Source organism: Rhamphochromis sp. 'chilingali', assembly GCF_963969265.1.
Source record: "Rhamphochromis sp. 'chilingali' genome assembly, chromosome: 2".
Lineage (NCBI taxonomy): Eukaryota > Metazoa > Chordata > Actinopteri > Cichliformes > Cichlidae > Rhamphochromis > Rhamphochromis sp. 'chilingali'.
Genome location: NC_137930.1, coordinates 65,669,441 through 65,690,872, shown reverse-complemented (window position 1 = coordinate 65,690,872; position 21,432 = coordinate 65,669,441). Strand labels below are relative to the sequence as shown.

The 21,432-nt window shown below is 40.1% G+C and overlaps 1 protein-coding gene across 3 annotated transcripts; it reads left to right on the top strand.

Annotated features, from left to right (window-relative positions):
• Positions 1-2,116: 2,116 nt before the first annotated feature.
• cry1b (cryptochrome circadian regulator 1b) lies at positions 2,117-21,251 on the top strand. 3 transcript variants are annotated; one of them, XM_080875861.1, is made up of 12 exons: positions 2,117-2,334; positions 2,737-3,211; positions 15,273-15,381; positions 15,754-15,896; positions 16,022-16,206; positions 16,300-16,388; positions 16,907-17,047; positions 17,158-17,469; positions 17,799-17,950; positions 18,424-18,626; positions 19,658-19,795; positions 20,177-21,251. In XM_080875861.1, exons 2-12 carry the CDS (start codon positions 3,054-3,056, stop codon positions 20,257-20,259), a joined length of 1,713 nt encoding a protein of 570 aa, XP_080731987.1. In that variant the 5' UTR covers positions 2,117-2,334; positions 2,737-3,053; the 3' UTR covers positions 20,260-21,251. The 3 variants fall into 3 exon arrangements, with proteins under 3 accessions (XP_080731987.1, XP_080731985.1, XP_080731986.1); XM_080875859.1 differs by lacking the exon at positions 2,117-2,334 and adding an exon at positions 2,343-2,571; XM_080875860.1 differs by lacking the exon at positions 2,117-2,334 and adding an exon at positions 2,343-2,575.
• Positions 21,252-21,432: the final 181 nt, after the last annotated feature.

The window sequence follows — 21,432 nt, the reverse complement described above, 5'->3', positions numbered from 1 at the left end:
TAATAAAACAAAAAGGAAGATTAAGACAGAAAAACCTCAAAGTTTGTGAAAACTGACTCAAAGGCAAAAACGTTAAAGTGCACTTTGATCCTCTACAAAAACAATTTCTGGTTAATTCTGCCATCTAGTGGCAATTTGTATAAGTGTAATGGGATGTTTTTGACTGCATCCCCACCACCCTTTTCAACATAATTATTAGAGTAACCTAACTTTCTTATAGCCAGAGAAATCTTTAGGCTTCTCTGATTTTACAGTAATTTTTCAAATCTTAGCAGAGAATGAATGATGGAAAATAACTTTTTTTCAGGAATGTTTGATGCATATCCTTGAGAAGCCAGAAGGTCACAGTGGAAAAAGCCATCAGACATTGGAAACAATTACTTTTCAATGCACTCAGTAAAAAATACAGACAGACAAGCAAAAAACAAACAAATACTTTGACTGTATAATTGTGAAAAGCATTGCACGCCTTAACCACACTCCTGTGGTTTTCCTGCACATACTGTAATTTTCTCCAGAAGACAGAGATGTGCAACCAAGGACTTCTAAAGCAAGCAGACAGAAAAACAAACGGTCAGAAAGTGACAGAAATTCCTCTCATATCCACACCTATAACAGAACAGCTAAAGTCCAGACTTTGCTCCCTTACATTAAGATTTACTTTCTTTTTTATTTTCTGTTTCACTGAGCAGGATTTTTCAAGCTGTTTTTCCCTTAGAAAGCAGAAACAGAAATGCTCAGGTGTAATGTACTTTAAAAGCCATGGCTTTTAATCTTATCATGCATGCATTTTATCATGCATGCACGATACTTAGGGAAAAAAAGGAGGCATATTGCACAGCTTCACAGATCTGGTTGTGCGACAATGATATAACTTGTCATTCTGCCCCAGGGTGATACAACATGTTCTTCTTACCGAGCACAGTGTGCTATCTTTGCTCCAACCCTGACATTTCTGTGGCATGCAATATATCCCACAGAAATTATTTATTCAAAAGATTTATTTTTGTTCTTTAAACAAAACCTGTTAACAAGTTAAATTAAACTTCTATTGCTTGAATTTACACCTAAAATTCAATAACCTGAGTGAAATATCCTTCGATAACCATTCCATCATTAAACCAAAGGTCAAAATGATCATCCTTCTGATTTTTCCAATTGATAATAACAAAATGTAATTTACCATTAATGACACTCTAACAAATGTATGAGGCTGCCTCTTCCTATAATTACAAACAGGGTTACAGTAAAAACAAACAAACAAAGTAATTACATAACGTATAACATTTTAAAATCTACCAGATAGACTATCAAAAACTTAGAAATGAATACCTCTTAACACCTTATTTTAATCTAGTCTTGATATAGTAACCCTGTACCTCACTCAGAGCCAAAGGATACCCAGTTATGACAAATGTACACCAGAGCCCTGCTAGGAGTATGATCTATGTGGGTCCAGTTTTGGTTATTTAATAAAAGTGTCATTTAATTCAATTAAATCACAACTATTGTGTAAGTTTGTACTTTATCATTAAAAAATGATAACGTACGTCATCACCTCAAAGTTTTGCTCACTGTGAAATGAACAGTTTGTCAAGTCAAATGTGTGATATCAAAAAAAATTTCACTGTGCACTCTAATGTGGCATTAGCAACCCACGTGACCAACAGCTACATTGCTTTTGCCAGAGTGTAAATTGCCAGTATTATTTAAAGGGTATGTTCAACTTATTTGCCCAGTTTTCATGTAATGCCAGTGTCGTTTTACAGACTTTAGACACAACTGCCATGAAATTAAGACAAAATTCAAATAAAACTTGCAATTTCTTTATTGTAATCAAAGTTGTCACACAAAAACGATCTAATTTCTGTCCAAACCAATTAGAGAAGCTCTGTGCAATAGTAATAGTAGTACCTAACTCTACAGCAAATGTTATGTATTAACAACTGCTGATGTCATGTCACATCTTAAGTTTTTATGTAATTTAACGTGGCTCACGGGGTACACATTGGTTAGAGATTACCGCTGATGATGACAATGGGCGGGGTTAGTTATGTCCGACCAAACGCACGGTTGCGGCGCGGTCACGAGAAAGAATCGAGCACACCTGCTCAGAAGCTGGCCTTGCCGCGCGGCATGTGATCATCCGGGTACTTGTGGGTATACCACATAACTGAAACCGAAGTCTCCCATTAGCTGCCTTTAATCTCCCAGTTTAGACGATATTTTCGGGGTTTTCGCTTAAAAACGGAGTTTGTCAGAGATTGTATCGAGAAAACATCGAAATCGATGGTGGAACATTTAAAAATAACCGCAGATAACGCGTAAGCAGAGGTAAGAAAGCACATTATGGAAACGTGACGGGGAACACGTTGCATAACGTTTAATCCTGGCCAATCACGTCGCTCCTTTCAGCCCTGCGTATTCCTGTGGGTGGAGATGTTGATAGCGAGGACATCTTGCATGGCCGACTTAGGCTGGTGATGTAGTTTATGTACAGTGTTTAATATGTTAGTAAGGTCGAGAGAGCGTTGAATTTGTGCAGACTAACCCCGTTTGTGGCAACAAAACGTAAGTATGTACGCGTTTGTACGTTTTGCTAACTACTAGCATATTTTATATGGCCTTCGCCCAAGCGCCGTGTGTTAGCTCATCAAAACAATACATTTGAAACATCGTTTGACTCTGTTAATGTTCTGTTTTCGAACTTAATCATGTTGAATTATTCAATTTCAGCGTTGCTGCTAATTGAGAGAAGAGTTGCAGCCCCTTTCTGCGTCAGCTGCGGTTTCCACCTTTCTACACATGCATTCATTGCTGGTCAGCAGACCCAACGCTGTGGATAAATTCATGGAGCTTGGTTAAGGTCCGACAAACCTTTATCGCCATCCAGGAACGGAGAGCAGCTTTAAAGCTACTTCGGCCTTGGATGTGTATTTGTGACTTTGTTTTTGCCACAGAACAACGTTAGAGGGCGTCGTTTGTTGTTTGTGGGAACTCCTTAATACCTTTTTCACCCCACTAGTGGTAAAATAAAAAATAAGGGAGGCGACATGGTGGTCAATACCATCCATTGGTTCAGGAAGGGACTACGGCTGCATGACAACCCGTCTCTGAAAGACTCTATCCAGGGATCGGACACCCTTCGTTGTATTTATATCCTAGACCCCTGGTTCGCTGGATCCTCCAATGTGGGCATCAACAGGTGGAGGTAAGATGGGTCACATGCTGCTTTAGCTTTTAAGTATGGGTATATAGGAGTGTTATGTGGGTTAAAGGTTTGTTCTTGGTATTCGTTGTTTAAAGCTTGAATCTAGATAACATGGACTTTGAGGCAAACATCTTCATTTACTTTATAAACCTAATCATAACAATTGGTCACTTAATCCTTAAGCGCCTGTCACAAAGTTCATATTATTTAGATTCTTAAGACCTGTGGAGAGCTGCATCGCCACACAATATGGTGTGCTTTCAATTGTCAAAGGGTGTTTAGGTCAAACTTAATCCCTGGTTATAGTTGCTTAGTATCAAGACTTGTGGTATTTTTAGCAATCACCCAATCAAAACTTAATATTGTTTTAGTTGTAACCTTTATCTTCACTAACTGCATACACTCTCTCTTCACGTCGTTGCTTACACTCGTCCAGCTGCTTTTTAACACAAATATCTAATCAGACAATTGCATGGCTGCAACCTAATGCTTTTAGGCATATAGACAGGGTCAAGATGACTTGATAAAGTTTAAGTGACTCGTCAGAATGGGAAAGAAACATAATTTAAGTAACTTTTAATGTGGTGTGGTTGTTGAGACCAGATGGGCTGGTCTGAGTAGTTCAGAAAATGCTGATCTACTGTGATTTTCCAGTACAGCTATCCTTAGTTACAGACAGTTGTTTGAAAAAGAGAAAATACCCAGTTAGGCTGAGTTGTGTAGAACAGAGGAGAATGACCACACTTGTGGGTATTGTAACAACAAGTCAGGTGACCAGTCATTACACCCAAGGTATGTAGAAGAGCATTTCTGAACACACAATAGAGCTGGGCGATAGAACGATAACGATATGTATCGCGATATAACTTTTACTCGATAGAGAAATTAAGCTATCGCGATAGACCTCGCCGCTCTTGTCCTCTTTAAAAAAAAAAAAAAAAAAAAAAAGGTCAGCCAATCCAAATTAAGTGGCGCAGAGCCGAACCAATCACAGCCGCAGCGTCACGTCGCGTGACTTGTTACGTACAGCACAAGTGCCAAGCCGCACGTGTGTTTGTTTGGGAAGCAGCCAGCGGGTAATGGAGCCAGCGCGTAATGGAGGAAATGAGTGTGCCGACTAGAAAAATCAACCGAGCGTGACCGAAGAGAAAACAGATGATGGTTCCAATGCCGGAGAGATTGTCGAACGGAAGAGCCATAGAAGTTCCGTAGTCTGAAGGTATTTCGGCTATTTCAAGTCTGACAAAAAACAGAGTAGCGTGCACTGTAAATTGTGCCGAAAGCAAGTCTGGAAATACAATAAACTGGTGCATGCGTCACACTGTGCGCCACGTTATTGTTTCGGTGAAATGAATTTCTACAATACTGTTAATTCTACTCTCTGCAGTGTTTAAATGCTTACACATACACACAGTTACTGTCCGTCCACACATACGACTCTGTTCTGCTTCTATGCCCCAGCTTTGTTTACTTTTTCCCCACCGAGGCTTCTAGACTTCTGATTGGCCAACATTTCTGCACGGTTAGGAATCTAGCGCCACCTGCTGCTTTGGCACGTTCATAGCAGCGTTTTCCTTCATTTCTCCCTTTAAGTGTGGACGGGATTATTTTTTAAAACGAAAACGGAAAATCTCAGTTTTCAAAAATACCCGTGTACGTGTGGACGTAGCCTCAGTCTCTGACTGGAAGCGCTAATTCGTCATTCGGCTTTTGTCAGACTAAAGTAACTGTTAAAACTGTTTGAAAAGCTAAGCTATACAACAAGGAGAGATTGAGAATTTCCTTTTAGTTCTCAGTTTATTTGATATTGACAAAAGTTAGTCAGTTTTGTCTGTTCTTCTGTAAAACAAACTAAGATTTATTTTTAGAATTAATATTTTGTTTCTAAGTGGAATTGACAATTTAGTCTGTTTCGTTTGTTCTATTTTGACACTTAAACGCTTTAGCGGCTGCCTTTTGTGTAGCTTGCAATATTTGCCTTTATTTATCTGAAAAAGTCTCATGTTCCTTAAGTACATCTACCCTGTTGAACTTATTATGGGAAATAAATATTTAAATAAAAACAAGCTGCTGATTATTTCACATTTTACTTGTGAGCAACGGCACATTTAAATCTTACAAATATAGTTATTTGGCTTATATCGTGATAGATATCGTTATCGCCTGAAATGAAAAAAACATATCGTGATATGAAAAAATCTCATATCGCCCAGCTCTAACACACAACATGTCAAACCTTGAAGCAGATGGACTGTAACAACAAAAGACTTCAGCAGGTGCCACAACCCTAAGCTTAAAAATGAGAAACTCAAGCTATGCAAAGATTGGTGTAAACAACATAAAAGCATGAGTTTATCGTGGAGGGTATTTTCTTCATACAGTTTGGATCCCTTAGTACCTGACCATTGTTTAAATGCCACAGCCTATCTCAGTATTGTTGCTCAGTATTGTTGTCAATCCTTTTATGACCACAGAGTGATCATCTTATGATGGCTGCTTCCACCAAGTGAGAAAGCTCAGATGATCTCAAACTGGTTTCTTGACCATCACATGAGTTCACAGTGCTCAGTTGCCATCCACATGTACTAGATCTCTATCCAGTAGAGCACCTTGGAGATGTGGTGGAATGGGAGATTTGCATGATGGATGTGGAGTTGCCCAGTCTGCAACAGTTGTGCGACGCTGTCATGTTAATATGGAAATCCCTCGGGAATGTTTCTAGCACCTTGTTTAAACTGGCACAAAATTAAGAAAGTTCTGAAGGCAAAGGGGGGAACCAACACAGTACTAGCAAGGTGTTACTCCAGCACGTTTTGTAGAAGAGTTAGGGGAGAGAAGCAGGGCAAAGTGGCTCTCTAACATTAACTAACTAGCATACTGTTTTATTAAAAAACGTTTGGTTTGTTTTCTGAAGCACTTATCTAATTCAGAATGGAGAATTATGTAATTGCACATCTTTCCATAGATGATGGGAATTTGATTGAACAAAAAAGTGCTCATTTTGATCAGGCAGACAAGTCGTTAAAATAGTAGTTTTAAAATATTTACATTCATTCTTTAGGGGGTGGTACTTTGCAGCTGTTTTTTAAGCATTGATTTGCTGCAATATTATAATTTTATGCCTATTATTTGGTCCTCTTCCAACAGCAAAGGTACACGTAATTGGAAAATGAGTACAACACTGAGAGAGGACCATGTCATGTCATGGACAAAATATTGAATTTGTCCCCTTAAAGCATAAATCTGCCCGACTAGTTTCCCTTGTAAGGCTGGACATTAATCAAATTTTAATATTGATCACAATTTTAGCCCCAACCAATATTAAAAATTTGTTAATAGAATTCAGAACAAACAAAATGCTACCTAATGGGGATTTATATTTCAGCAGGAAATTTATTGTTGATTTCTGCTGTGCATCTCCAGGTGCTGCTTTTTTTTTTTTTTGCCACACTTTTTGAACCTCAGTGAGAGAATGACGGTCACACCATCATCATCATCATCATCATCATCATCATAAGATAAGATAAGATAACCTTTATTAGTCCCACACGTGGGAAATTTGTTTTGTCACAGCAGGAAGTGGACAGTGCAAAAGTTATGAGGCAAAAATTAGAATACAATAAGAATAAATACAGTACACAACTGTACAGAATAGAATAAAATACTATATACAGTAGAATAAAATAAATATACAATAAGATAAAAATAGAATACAAATACAAATACTATATACAACTGAGTAAAAATACAACGATGACAGAAAGGATTATTGCACTTAGTATTATTGCATATGTATGGATGTGTGTGCTTGATCAGTTAAAGTCTTTATTATGGAGTCTGACAGCAGTGGGGAGGAAAGACCTGCGAAATCTCTCCGTCCCACACCGTGGGTGCCGCAGTCTCCCACTGAAGGAGCTGCTCAGTGCTGTCACAGTCTGCTGCATGGGGTGGGAGATGTTGTCCAACAGGGATGACAGCTTAGCCGCCGTTCTCCTGTCACTCACCACCTCCACTGGGTCCAGAGGGCATCCTAGAACAGAGCTGGCCCTTCGGATCACCCTGTTCAGTCTCTTCCTGTCCCCAGCAGAGATGCTGCCGCCCCAGCAGACCACACCATAAAAGATAGCAGAAGCCACAACAGAGTCATAGAAGGTCTTCAGGAGTGGGCCCTCCACTCCAAACGACCTGAGTCTCCGCAGCAGGTACAGCCTGCTCTGCCCTTTCCTGTAGAGGGCGTCTGAGTTATGAGTCCAGTCCAGTCTATTGTTCAGATGAACACCAAGGTACCTGTAGCTGTCCACAGCCTCAATGTCCATACCTTGGATGTTCAGTGGTTGCAGTGGAGAATGCTTGTGCCTGTGGAAGTCTACCACCAGTTCCTTGGTTTTACTGGCGTTGATCTGGAGGTAGTTCTGCTGGCACCAGTCCACAAAGTCTTGGGTCAGACCTCTGTACTCCTTGTCGTCCCCATCAGTGATGAGGCCGACTATTGCAGAGTCATCAGAGAACTTCTGCAGGAAGCACTGGGTGGAATTGTGGGAGAAGTCTGCAGTGTAGATGGTGAAGAGGAACGGAGCCAGAACCGTTCCCTGTGGGGCCCCCGTACTGCAGACGACCCTGTCCGACACACAGCCCTGAGTCCTCACATACTGTGGTCGGTCGGTGAGGTAGTCCAGGATCCAGGTAGTGAGGTGATGGTCCACTCCAGAGTTCACCAGCTTGTCCTTTAGAACCGAGGGAAGAATGGTGTTGAAGGCACTGGAGAAATCAAAGAACATGATTCTCACAGTGCTTCCAGCGGTCTCCAGGTGAGCGAGGGAACGATGTAGGAGGTGAATGACGGCATCATCCGCTCCAATGCCAGGCTGGTAGGCAAACTGAAGTGGGTCCAGTGATGAGCTTATTAGGCGCCGAAGCTGAGCCAGGACCAACCGCTCCAGGGTCTTCATCAGGTGGGATGTCAGAGCCACCGGCCTGTAGCTGTTGAGGTCCTTGGGGCGTGAAGTCTTTGGCACTGGTACAACACAGGAGGTTTTCCAGAGCTGTGGGACTCTTCCCAACCTCAGGCTCAGGTTGAAGAGGTGCTCCATCACCCCACACAGTTGGTCCGCGCAGGACCTGACGACCCTCGAGCTGATGCCATCTGGACCCGCTGCCTTCTTGCCATTAATCCTCCTCAGTTCCCTCCTAACCTGGGTGGTTGAGAGAGACAGGCTGGAGCCTTGTGTTGAGTGTGTATTGGATGCTGCAGTTGGGGGTGGGGGGGAGTGAGCAGGGTGAATAGAGGAGGTGTGAAGTGTCTGAGGTGGAACAGCAGCAGTGGGGGTGGGTGAGTCTGCAGCCGATGTTGCAGACTGCCTCATGGCTGAATCAAATCTGTTGAAGAAATGATTCAGTTCATTTGCCCATCTCACATCCCTCCCAGGCAGAGAGTTCTGCTGTTTGTGGCCCGAGATGGTTCTGAGGCCTCTCCAGACTTCACCAACGTTGTTTTGTTGAAGCTGGTTCTCCATCTTCTGCCTGTAGCTCTCCTTCCCATTCCTTATCAGTCCCCTCAGCTCTCTCTGCACCCTTTTCAACTCCTCTTTGTCTCTGGATTTGAAGGCCCTCCTCTTCTGCTTGAGGACGGTTTTAATTTCTGGGGTAATCCAAGGTTTGTTGTTGGAGAAACACCGTACAGTCCTGGTAGATACAGTGTTATCCACACAAGTTTATATAGTCAGTAATGCATGTAGTAAGGCTGTCGATGTCCTCTCCGTGGTCATCACAAATCACCTCCCACACAGTCGACTCAAAACAATCCTTAAGAGCCTCCTCGCTCTCCTCTGACCATCTCTGTACTGTGCGGGTGGCTGGTGGCACCCTGCGCACTAAGGGCTCATACACAGGGACAAGGTGCACCAGGTTGTGATCAGATCTGCCCAGGGGAGGGAGAGGTGATGAACTGTATGCCTCTTCTGCATTGGCATACAGTAAGTCCAGTGTTTTATTGACTCTGGTTGGGCAGGTCACATACTGGGTGAAGGTGGGCAGTGTGGAGTCCAGTGAGGCATGATTGAAGTCCCCTGATATTATGAGAAGGGCTCTCGGTGATTGTGTTTGCAGTCTGCTGACCACAGAGTGGAGAGAGTCACAGGCTGCATCCGCGTTGGCCGAGGGGGGGACATACGCTGTTATTGCGATAACATGCGAGAATTCCCGGGGCAGATAGTACGGACGCATGCTAACGGCTAACAGCTCAATGTCTCTGCTGCAGAGTTGCTCTTTTACAGTGATGTGCCCAGGGTTACACCATCTGTCGTTCACAAAAACTGCCAGTCCCCCTCCTTTCCTCTTACCGCTGTCTCTGGTCCTGTCCGCTCGCAGCAGCTGGAATCCCGGTAGTGTCACGCTTGTGTCCGGAGTTAGCGATGTTAGCCACGACTCCGTTAGCATCATGATGCTACATTGCCGGTACTCCCTCTGTGACCAGGTTAGCGACGTCATCATCATCATCATCTCAGTACAAGGGATAATAATCATAGCTTTAATATAAGGGCACATATCAGCAAATTCCTGGAGTGAAATTGCTGAAACTGTAGGAATCGATGTGAGGGAATCTAGAATCTAAAAAAAAATGTGATAAACAGTAGGGGACCCAGGAGGTGAAAAGTCCCATCATTTTATCTGTCTCTACTGGCTAAAACACCAGTACACGCCCATATGACAATTAATACATAATGCACACGGCAACGTCCTCAGCCACTTACATAGGTCATGTTGTAGGCTCTGCAAGGATCCCCTGCAGAAGTCTAAATCGAGCCTCAATCAGCACCTGCATGTGCCAGTCACACCTGTTTTCTGCACCATGCAGCTTGAAGTTTCCTGGGTGTTTTGTGGATGAGTAACACTGCATTAAGACAGACGTATGAATGAACTATAACATTATGATTAATGTTGTTGTTTTTTTTAAGCCTGCTGCTATTACTACATACTATTTTGAGTAAAATTTCAAAGTGTGGACATTACTGTTTCAAGACAAACTGCCAAGGCTGACATTTTCTCTACAAAATGCCTTTTGTAGATGAGTTGGAAAAGATGGTGCAGAAAGCTGCATCTGGCCAGAAGGAAAAAACGCACAAACCTGGAAGAGTTGGCAAGATTTGTAGAAAATACACGCTGGCAATAAGCAGATGCATGGGTACCAACGGCTACACCCTCGCACCCACAATAAAGAGGATGTATGTTGCACGACAAGACGCGATAAGATGGCTGATCAGTTTGTTTCACTAACTCATCTACACAGGGCATTTTGTAGAGGATATGTCAGGTGTGGCAGTTTTTGTCTTGAAACAACAACGGTTTTCACCTTGAGCTGCTTTAGTGACCAAGATCTTGACCAATTCCAACTAGTTGGTAATATTTTTTTTTCTTGTTTTATAGTATTTTTTTTCTTCCCAGAATGCTCAAATAATTTTCATCAGATTTAGTAATTTAAAAATAAATGATGATATTGTTGATGGTTAATTGTAAAAATCTCCAAAACTTTATTCATTCTCTTTAAACCCACCCTTTGACATTAGTTTCAGTTTGATAGTGGATCTTGGGGGAAGCTGCACACAGTGCATATGTTACAAGAAAGCAGTGAGTGAATTATTTTTGCTATATTTATTTATTGCAGATGTTCATATGTTACATTACATTACTAGTCACATGTTGCACCAGTGTCCAGCTCTTTTTGTCTTTAAAATCAGTTCACTGTGGTTAAAAAAATATTTATTACTTATTTATTTATTGCTGAGTCTGTGTGAAAGAGAGGGCTTTCACCATTTATATCCAAAGAAGGACATATAAAGGTTGCAGGCAGTAAGCTTGCTGCCCAGCTACTCTGACAAGCTATTTTTTTTCCTGCTTACTGACTCTGCTGTTCAACTCTGAATCAGGGGCTGCAAATTAGGGGCTGCAAATCTGGGTCAGTATGTTGTTATGGTCATTACATCATCCATCCTCACTGCTTTGACCTATATTAAACACACACACCCCTTTAGTCAGCTACACCATGTCATTTGTGTTATTACATGCACACTATTTTTAGCTTATCCCATACGTCTATACAGCCGCATTTGTTCACAATGTTGCAAGCAACTATAACTGCTTAGTTTTACTACCACTGGTACACTGATTTAGATTGAATGGAATATGTTTGAGTAGGGCTGCTCGATTATGGCAAAAATGATAATCACGATTATTTTCACTGAAATTGAGATCACGATTATTTGACGATATTTATTTAACCCTTTAAGACCTACTATAGAACCAAGTCCACCAGAGCTTATATTATTTTTTTTACATGTTGTAGTGCCATTTGTGGGAGCATTTCAAGTTGCTATACATCAATACAACTGTTATAGCCCATATTTTAACCCTCCTGCCATCCTTTAAAAAACTCACACCCATCACCCTAGGGACCATTCTCAGCCACGCCATAAAAAGACCATATATCCATATTTTATTCCACTTTAAATTAGCCAACCTTGTAAAACTACTTCTCCCTGAAATATTCATGTAAAGTTTTTAATTATATTTTCGTTGTTTTAACCCTTCAAATCCCAGTGTTATTACATGAGCGCCCTGTGTTATAAGCCCCAAAAAACGAAACTAAATATTTCCACAAAAAAACAGTTGAAGTAATATGTGATTGTCATTATAAGTAGGCCTTTAGATGGACCAAAGATTGGCACCAACATACATTTTGACCTGCCATTATTTTTTTTGCATTTTTTTTGCAATTTAAAAATTAAAACTTCAAGGCCCTGAGTCTTCATTGACATTCAAGAAAAGAAGAAAAAATAAAATCATATGATGATAATTTGGGGTTGAAAAATAGCGTTTATAATGGAAGTCAATGGGCAGAAAATGGTCCCCAGGGTGATGGGTGTGGGGATTTCTGCTGCTCAGCCATTTTAGGCTGATTTAAGGAATTCACACTGGAATATTAACATTGACAGGTAAAAACTATCCTGTGGCAAGTTTGGTTATATTCCACGGAACACAGTGGAAATGGCAGCCATTTAACACATAGCAGTGGCACAAAAAGGTCCCAAGAAGGCAGGAAGGTTAATAATATGTATGCATTAAGTCCATAGTAATTACATAAATTGCAAAAAAGTGCAATAAACTACAAAAAAAATTGAAAATCGCTTTTGTTTTGTTTACATATATTTCTACTTGGAGAAATTTAAGAGGTTTATCCCTCAAAACTTTAAATACAATAAAGTTGCAAAAAATAGTTTACAACAACAGGAAATTTATTTTGAGTGTCTTCATAGTTTTATTTTGGAGATACAGTTTTTATATACTGCAGGAAAAACAAAAAACAATCCTATGATGCAAATTTGCAAAGAAAACAGCAGGTGCATCGTTTCACTGTGGGAAGTGTTACGAACAGCTGATGGATCGGCAAAGCGTGTTTCTGGAGTATTATGTTTTTGTTCCTGCAAGCGCTTTTTATGCAGTTTTTGCAAAGCTATATGTGGAAGGAAACCGTGACCGAGGACAAGCTGATGGCATAAGTTGTAAGTACAACTCCTCCGGTTTCATATGCAAAACAAATTATTGCGCTAGCTTACACGGTTCAGGTTCTACAGGGATTTAAAAATAGTTACACAACACGGAGCGTGCTGCTCTGACCAGATTTAAAGGGTTAACAATGACTTTAAAAAATAATATAAAATAGTGTGCAACACCACTGAAGTTTTTTTACCTCTCTTTTCAACCAGCGGCAGTCACTCTCCTCTCCAAATAACTTCTGCTTAGCTTTCCGAGCTTCCCTCGGGTCCTCTTAATCAGCGGTCTCCAACCTTTTTTGCGCCATGGACGGTTTATGCCCGACAATATTTTCACGGACCGGCCTTTAAGGTGTCGCGGATAAATGAGGGAGGGGCTAATAATCGGCTCAGTCATTTTTAATGATCGTTGAAAGCCCAGATCGTAATCGTGATTAAAATTCGATTAATTGAGCAGCCCTATGTTTGAGTTCTTATGGAAGTGCTCTCCCTGTCTTGTCTCCATTTTCATGCTGAAACAATACAAACTGGTCAGTAATTTGTGCTTTGTAGCTTGTGAACCTTAATGGAAAAAAATGATGGATTATTTATTTTCAATAAATGCTGAAGAAAACCCATGTTTTAACCTTGGATACACTCTGTTACATAAAGCACTAAACTGAAAGGGAAAATTAGGCACAGAGAAAAAGCTGGCTGTAAATAAAAGGTGATTATTGAGACCTCAGATTGGTCGGAATGGCTCAGAATGGGAGCTGGAGTGGTGAGACAGAGAAGCATACTGGGGTTAGTGGAGCAGAGGTTTACTGAGGGAAGCTGACCAGACAGAACAGAATTCAGAAAGTAGGGAGTTAAGCTGATCTGGGCAAGCAGTGCCAGAGTGTTAAGCTAAATCTAGTAGCAGAAAACTGCAGTGAGCAGGAAGATTTGCAAGGTAAATGGAAGACGGCACAATTTCTAATACTGCACACATGCATATAGAGACACTAAACTGGAGCAGAACTTCACCAGCTGCACATTAGTCAGTTTTCAAGTCTCTTCAAGCTCAGCTCTGACACATCGTTGACTCCACTAACCATCAAACACACCCATTTCCACTGCCACAATACAGCAGACGCACGCTGCAGCACAGAGAGAGGAGGGGAAGCCACTCCAGAAGTGATTATAGGTCAGTGTGACCCAGAAAGGAATATCGAGGGAGTGTCAGAAGGGAAGACCAGTGTAACAATGGGAAATTAAGAAATACTGTAATCTGTGGGAATATTATGATACATTACTTCCATAATGTATCATTACTTCATTACTTCCATACAGTTAAAGGGTTTTTAATTTGTAGAATTAGAAGATAAGAGAGCCGTTATTAAAACTCTTGTGGATAATAACTCGAGTGTATTAAATGAGGATATGAAGGCATGAGAGTATTTGTCAGAAGATACAGGTAGTGTGCTGATAACTGATTTTTAAAATTTACTCCATATCTGCTTGCCAAAGCCAAACTCTTTGTTAGATCTTGAATTATATTATGAAATCCTAGTAATAAAGCAATTATTATTTTTAGGTTGTGGTTTAGGTGTCAGTTACTATATAAATGCCACTCGGATGTTAATGGAAGACAATGGACGTGACTTAAGGATTTTTTTTTTTTTTAAATTATGTTAGATGTTGTTGTTTTTTGTTTTTGTTTGTTTGTTTTTTAGTTTTGTTTTGCTGCTGGGTTTGTAGATAAATTGTTGAGAAAATGTTTGTTTAAAGGCATAAGTCATGAGTGCTCCTACAGTATACATGCTCTGCTTTTTTGCCAGTAATATTTACAGCAGTTTCACCAGAAGAGGGCTGCATGTTCACATGAATACACTGCAGTATCTATGTTGCTGAAAGAAACTGTCTGCTGTTTATTTATTGTGTTTTGTCCATATCTCATGATGTCATCAGTGATGTTCTAAAATTATATATATTTTTATGATGATGGTGGTAATGAAATGGAAATATGTTAGATTTTTTTGTGTTTTCTGTCCACAAATGCAAAATAATCAAGTTTTGGCAATCCAACATAATGCATTTTTGGACATGCAACAGTGCAACATGGTGCATTTGAACCTTTCCACTTTTAAAAACGTCTGGCACCATATTGTCAAATATTTAGCTCTTTAGACCTTAGAACCTGCTAAGATAACCCAAAATGATAGCAGAAATTAGTGAAGGTGATCTCTGCCCTTGAAAAAATGGAAACTCTCATAGTCATCAGAAAACGTCTATATTCAGGTATCAAAAGTCATGAGTGAGGGTACCGGAGAGCTTGTTGCATGTTGTTTTATGGGAGAAATGGTTAATCTACTAAAAACTATTTCTATACTGAATTTATTAATTGTAGTCTATTACAACTTTTCCATTCCTTGTGCCTGTTATCATTGGTCATATGAGACTGATACGGTTTTACTTAATCAATCAATTGTAGCCAATTATTTGATCCTTCTGGGGTTTTTCTTTTAATTTTTTTGTTTGCTTTTTTTAATAAATAGGTTTTTGCTGCATTGTTTAGAAGACTTGGATGCCAGCCTGCGCAAACTCAACTCCCGCTTGTTTGTCATTAGAGGCCAGCCTACAGATGTCTTCCCTCGTCTGTTTAAGGTACGAGTTTTGGAATAGAAGATGCAGTCCTGCACTTTACTTTTACTTCAAATAAACCTAATATAATGAAAGGGATTTAAAAAATAAAAATAAAAAAGGTGCAAAATTGTGTCTGCTGAACTTAAACAAAGGAGATCCAAAGTTATTACATTGATGTTCAGACTGAAAAATCTATTTCCCAAATGTGTGTGTGTGTGTGTGTGTGTGTGTATTTGTTAGAAAAACACATGTTTCTAGTTGTGTATGAAATGAACTGTATGCGATTTTAAGTTAATCACCGTTCCATTTTGCTGTCAATGACTTTCAAATGTTGCATGCATTCAATAAAATGCAGCAGATGTGTAAACACTACTGTTTTTCGTTGTTACCCAGGAATGGCAGATAAACCGTTTATCTTATGAATATGACTCTGAGCCTTTTGGCAAGGAACGTGACGCTGCCATCCAAAAACTAGCCAATGAGGCTGGGGTGGAGGTCACGGTGCGGATTTCACACACCCTCTACAATCTGGACAAGTGAGTGACTGTATAGAGTAATTAAGCTGAAAGTCTCATAGTAATGAACCAATTTTAAGGCAGATTGTGACCACCTACTCTGTCTCTGCAGGGACTGCCTTTTAATACATTTTTCTCTTTCATAGGATTATAGAACTTAATGGCAATCAGCCTCCACTCACCTACAAACGCTTCCAGGCTGTAATAAATCGAATGGATGCCGTCGAGATGCCAGCGGAGACGATCACATCTGAGGTTCTTAAAAACTGTGTCACACCAATCAGTGAAGACCATGATGAAAAGTTTGGGGTGCCCTCCCTTGAAGAGCTTGGTAAGTTTTTGTGTTTATGTGTTTTCTATCATCCATCTGTATCAGAGTTGGGGGCAAACTGCAGTTTTTAAGTTGAATGTGGTACTTTTTCAGGTTTTGAGACAGAGGGTTTAACCACAGCAGTGTGGCCTGGAGGAGAAACTGAAGCCCTCATGAGGCTAGAGCGGCATCTCGAGCGGAAGGTAAAAATACATCTTACTGAGAACAAAGTGAAAAATTAATTTAGAAACTTCCTCGGGTTTTATGTCTTAAAAAAAGAAATGTCTTCCTTACATGTGCAGTGAATTGTTCAGTGTATATACAGGTGTAAGAGAAATATGCACTTTAACTGGATGATCGCTATTTCTCAGATTTTTGACTACATTTCTTTATTGCTCTTAACATAGTACATCATGTGCATAGAGGTCAGTAATCCAGTTTGTGTTTTCTCTTTTTTCCTCACATTACTTCCAGTATCAAACCAGCTGAGTTCCTCTTGCATTATTTTGCGCTTAATTATTATTAATTTTTTTTTTTGTACTGAGCTACAACAAGAGTGTAATATCTGTCAAATGTCGTCATTAATGATCTTCAGTAGTGACTTTATTGAAGGTTAAGTTTTGCTGTCGGAGACTCAGAAATGTAACATCTCATTTATTGTCAGTTATTCAGATGAAGCTGACTAACCTTTTTTATTTATTTATTTATTTATTTTAAACAGGCCTGGGTTGCAAACTTTGAGCGTCCACGTATGAACGCTAACTCTCTGCTGGCCAGTCCAACAGGCCTCAGCCCCTACCTGCGCTTTGGATGTCTCTCATGCCGGCTCTTCTACTTCAAACTTACTGATCTCTACAGAAAAGTACTAATGCCATAGTATTATATTTGTTGGGCTTAGAGGCTTTAGCGTCTGTTTTCAAATTTGTATTTTTTCTTTCATAAGCCTAAATCAGCTGTCCATCATCCCATCAGGTCAAGAAGAACCACACACCACCACTGTCCTTATACGGCCAGCTGCTGTGGAGAGAGTTCTTCTATACAACTGCCACCAACAACCCCTGCTTTGACAAGATGGATGGCAACCCCATTTGTGTCCAGATACCCTGGGACCGAAACCCAGAGGCACTGGCCAAGTGGGCAGAAGGACGAACGGGCTTTCCTTGGATAGATGCTATTATGACCCAGCTGAGGCAGGAGGGGTGGATCCATCATTTGGCAAGGCACGGTGTTGCTTGTTTCCTCACCAGGGGAGACCTCTGGATCAGCTGGGAAGAAGGCATGAAGGTAAGAACGGAGAAAAGGGAACAAGTGCTTACATGAGGCTAGATTTTCTAAAGCCAAAAAAAATAATAAATCTGAAGATGTAGAGGAGTCAGGTTTATTCCCAGCCTTATTGAAGAACAATATCCTGAAAGGTTATTATAGATTTTTATGTCCAGTGAAGCCAAAATCATGTTTCCTGCACCAGATTTAAGTGCACATGAGTCACTCTGGTTATTATTCATTGTTTAAAAGTGCACTTAAAGAAGATTCAGATTAAATTGGGTACCTTGCTGTTGTCTTCTTTCTCTCATTTGTTGTTGACCATTTTCTGTTTGTTTTTTTTAAAACAGGTTTTTGAAGAGTTGCTTCTGGATGCAGACTGGAGTGTAAATGCTGGCAGCTGGATGTGGCTTTCTTGCAGTTCATTTTTCCAGCAGTTTTTTCATTGCTACTGCCCCGTGGGATTTGGACGACGCACCGACCCAAATGGCGACTATATACGGTCAGCGAGACATTTTATGAAGTATCACATGAAAATAGGAACAATAGTGTGGGTATTTGTGTATCCCTACAGTCATTTCAAGTAACTAAGTACAATCTCATGGTTAACTTGTGAGGAGGGTTTTGTTTTTTGGGGTTTTTTTGTAGCGTCACATGGGTGAGGTTACAAAAGAGAACATTGAACTTTGTTTAGCACTTTATATAATTGTTAGTGTATTTGGGATAATGTGGCCTGTGTTGCACCACAGAAGTTCTCCTGAATATGAAATGTGATACAGTCATGTGGTGTAATTGGTAAACACTGATGAGAATTTGTCATGGGACAAAAAGAATGCACTTTGAGCCACAGTATTAACTGCATGTGTGCCAGCTAATGTAACATGAAATGCAGTACATCCATGAACTTGGACCAGTCTGTTACATTAGTCTACATTACATTGTGTCATCTTCGTCTGATTTTGTGTCTGCTTGCAGGCGTTACTTGCCGATATTGAGGGGTTTTCCAGCCAAATATATCTATGACCCTTGGAATGCCCCAGATGAAGTACAAAAGGCAGCCAAGTGCATCATAGGAGTCCACTACCCCAAACCCATGGTGAACCATGCTGAGGCCAGTCGCATCAACATTGAGAGAATGAAGCAGATTTACCAGCAGCTTTCCTGCTACAGAGGACTGGGTATGGATGCCAGCTAGATACTAATTAAATGTCATGGCATTATTAATTTTGCTAAGTGTACCATTCAGATAAACATTTTATCTGCTGTTTGTGAGGATGACTGATCTTGTCCTATGACTTTTTTTTTTTCTCCTGATAAATGCACAGAACCTTATTTATACCTTCATTAGGATGTATTAGGATAAATTCTAACTCATAAGTACAGGTGACTGCCGGAATCTCCATAATACTCCTACCATCGTATTAAATTACATCTGCAACTCAACACACAGAGAATATGTCTGTGAAGGTTCTCAGTCATCCAGGTCATCGTAGTCAAAGGAGCTTGCAAAGAAAAGCGTCTGGACTTCTTTAAGTTGCTTGAAGACGTTTCACCTCTCATCCGAGAAGCTTCTTCAGTTCTAAGGTCAAATGGTGGAGAGTCCCAGATATAAACCTAGTGGTGGTAACCCCCCACAGAGGGACAAAAGGACCCCTGATGATCCTCTAATCGCCTGAGCCAAGGTGTGAAACTGGGCGTGGGTCCCAATCAGCCAGAGTTTCGGGTGTGTTCATTGTGAAACCTGGCCCCACCTTATCATGCGAATTCCTGAGGTCAGATCTCCCACTACTCCCACTAGGTTTATATCTGGGACTCCCCACCATTTGACCTTAGAACTGAAGAAGCTTCTCGGATGAGAGGTGAAACGTCTTCAAGTAACTTAAAGAAGTCCAGACGCTTTTCTTTGCAAGCTCCTTTGACACAGAGAATATGTTTGACACATGGTAACAGTTTGAACCCAGAAGTAGTAGTAGTAGTAGTAGTAGTAGTAATAATAATAATAATATCCATCCCATTCATTTTCTTCCAATTATCCAATTTTCGTGAGTGGGCTGGAGCCTATCACCCACTCTGTTGCAGGGCTAATAATAATAAATATAATTGTTTGTTTGTTTTGTTTTGTTTTTTTGTTGTTGTTTGTTTGTTTTAAAATAGCCCAATAGTTAATATTTTAACTATTTTAATTTGAAATCCTTTTGTTGTCTCACAGGTCTGCTGGCAACAGTCCCTGCCAATTCCAACTTTGGTGGAAATGGCACTAATCCCAGAGCAGTCTGCACAGTGACCAATGAAGGTGCAGGAGGGTCCTCTAAAGACCCCTCTGTGCAGGTGGGAATGTCTCAAACAGGTACGTATTGAATATTTATTTATAGTCACACCTACAACATTGAAAATCTTGATTTATTGCAAAATACAATTTCTGAGAGTCATCAGACTCACACTAAAATAAATACTCATGAGACTGCAGTGGTAGGAAGGGTAATGTTAAATATATGAATTCCCTACCTGTAGGCTTTTTGATAACTGTTGAGAACTAGAAACTGAGGATTAGGCTTTATTACAGAGGACAGCTGAATTACTGTTGTTCTCGAGAAGCTACTGGAAACCGATAAAGCCGAGCTAAAATTGTGGACTGAAAAAATTAACATTTAGCATTTTTGTACATTTTGCGAATAGGCATGTATGCAGTTTGTTTGCAAATTAATTGTATGTTATGTTTTTAAAACAGAACGAGCACAGTCTGTGCAGAAGCGTCGTCATGAAGAGACTCCCCTTGAAAGCAGCTCTAAATCCTGGAAGCAGAGTAAATAGGGTGCTGAAGACAGAACAAGGATTCCTCAGTCTGTCTGTATCATCTGGGTAGCATCCCCCCTGCATTGCCCCAAATAACGAACAGTAATAGCTAAAAGTGCCAACCATTGTAGAGCACGAAAGGGAGGGGGGAACTGGATTTATCTTCTATCTTTTGACTTTTAGTCTTAAAAACTCTTTAGTACATGACATTCAAATTATCAGGACTTGACTCGATCGGATACATTATAGATCTCAGGAACAGATGAAAAGTTAACAGAAGGAATCTGCAAAAGGGGTAAAGCAGCAAATACAGCTGAGTATAAAATCTTCTCATCAGGATGTTGTGAAGCTACCTATTGTCTTCCACTACAATATGTAATTGTACAAATGCTGAAACTAGTAGCCAGTGCGCTTTACCCCCCCTACACTCCACATTAATGAGGTCAGAACATGATCAGGCTCTGATTGGAAGGTGAAACACAATCAGTGATTTTCAGACAGCCTGATCTGATGCTTCAGCTTCCACACTATATGTAAAAATGTCAGAATAAAAAAACTATTCCCATTAGAGTGACAGAACCGTAGGAGTTTTTTTTTTTTTTTTTTTTTTGTGTTCAGCTGACACTATCACTCACTTTTAGTAAACTGACTTAAAGTAAAATGACCTGGATAAACTTTCTTTTTATTTTTTAACAGCCCTCTGTATCTTTAGCACCATTATTACAGCCATACAATATTGATTGTAAATAAGGTTAGCACGTTGTTAAAGCAGGCCATACAAAAGGCGTCATACGTTTTGTAAATATTTCTTTTTAATTTCCAACTTTTGTATATTTGGTAACAGGATCTCAAAATTCCTTTGTAAATAAAGCTACCAAAAAAAACTCTGGGGGAAAAAAGTTCTCTGAAAATGTGCAAGCCCCCCCTCCCCCCTTCTCCCATGTGATCATAAATCTGTTATTTTTGTATCAATTACCAAATTACAATTGTATTGAAATAAAGGATGAAATATTATTGCGTTCTCATTTCTTATGATACCTCAGATGTTTGTTCCTGTAACTCATTTCATGCTAATTTTATTCACTGTTTGCCTTCTTCAATATTCCAACCTGAAGTAGACACTTCCTCAAATTTGTTTCACAGCAGACATATTGACTTGATAAATTAAGCATTTGTGGCATTTTAACCACG

What these genes read in the sequence shown, in the direction of transcription:
- cry1b (XM_080875861.1), top strand. Translation starts at nt 3,054, where the DNA reads ATGGTGGTCAATACCATCCATTGGTTCAGGAAGGGACTACGGCTGCAT. An exon ending in TCTTCCCTCGTCTGTTTAAG is followed by an intron (nt 15,382 to 15,753) that starts GTACGAGTTTTG and finishes GTTGTTACCCAG; the next exon opens with GAATGGCAGATAAACCGTTT. An exon ending in GCTGGGAAGAAGGCATGAAG is followed by an intron (nt 17,470 to 17,798) that starts GTAAGAACGGAG and finishes TTTTTAAAACAG; the next exon opens with GTTTTTGAAGAGTTGCTTCT.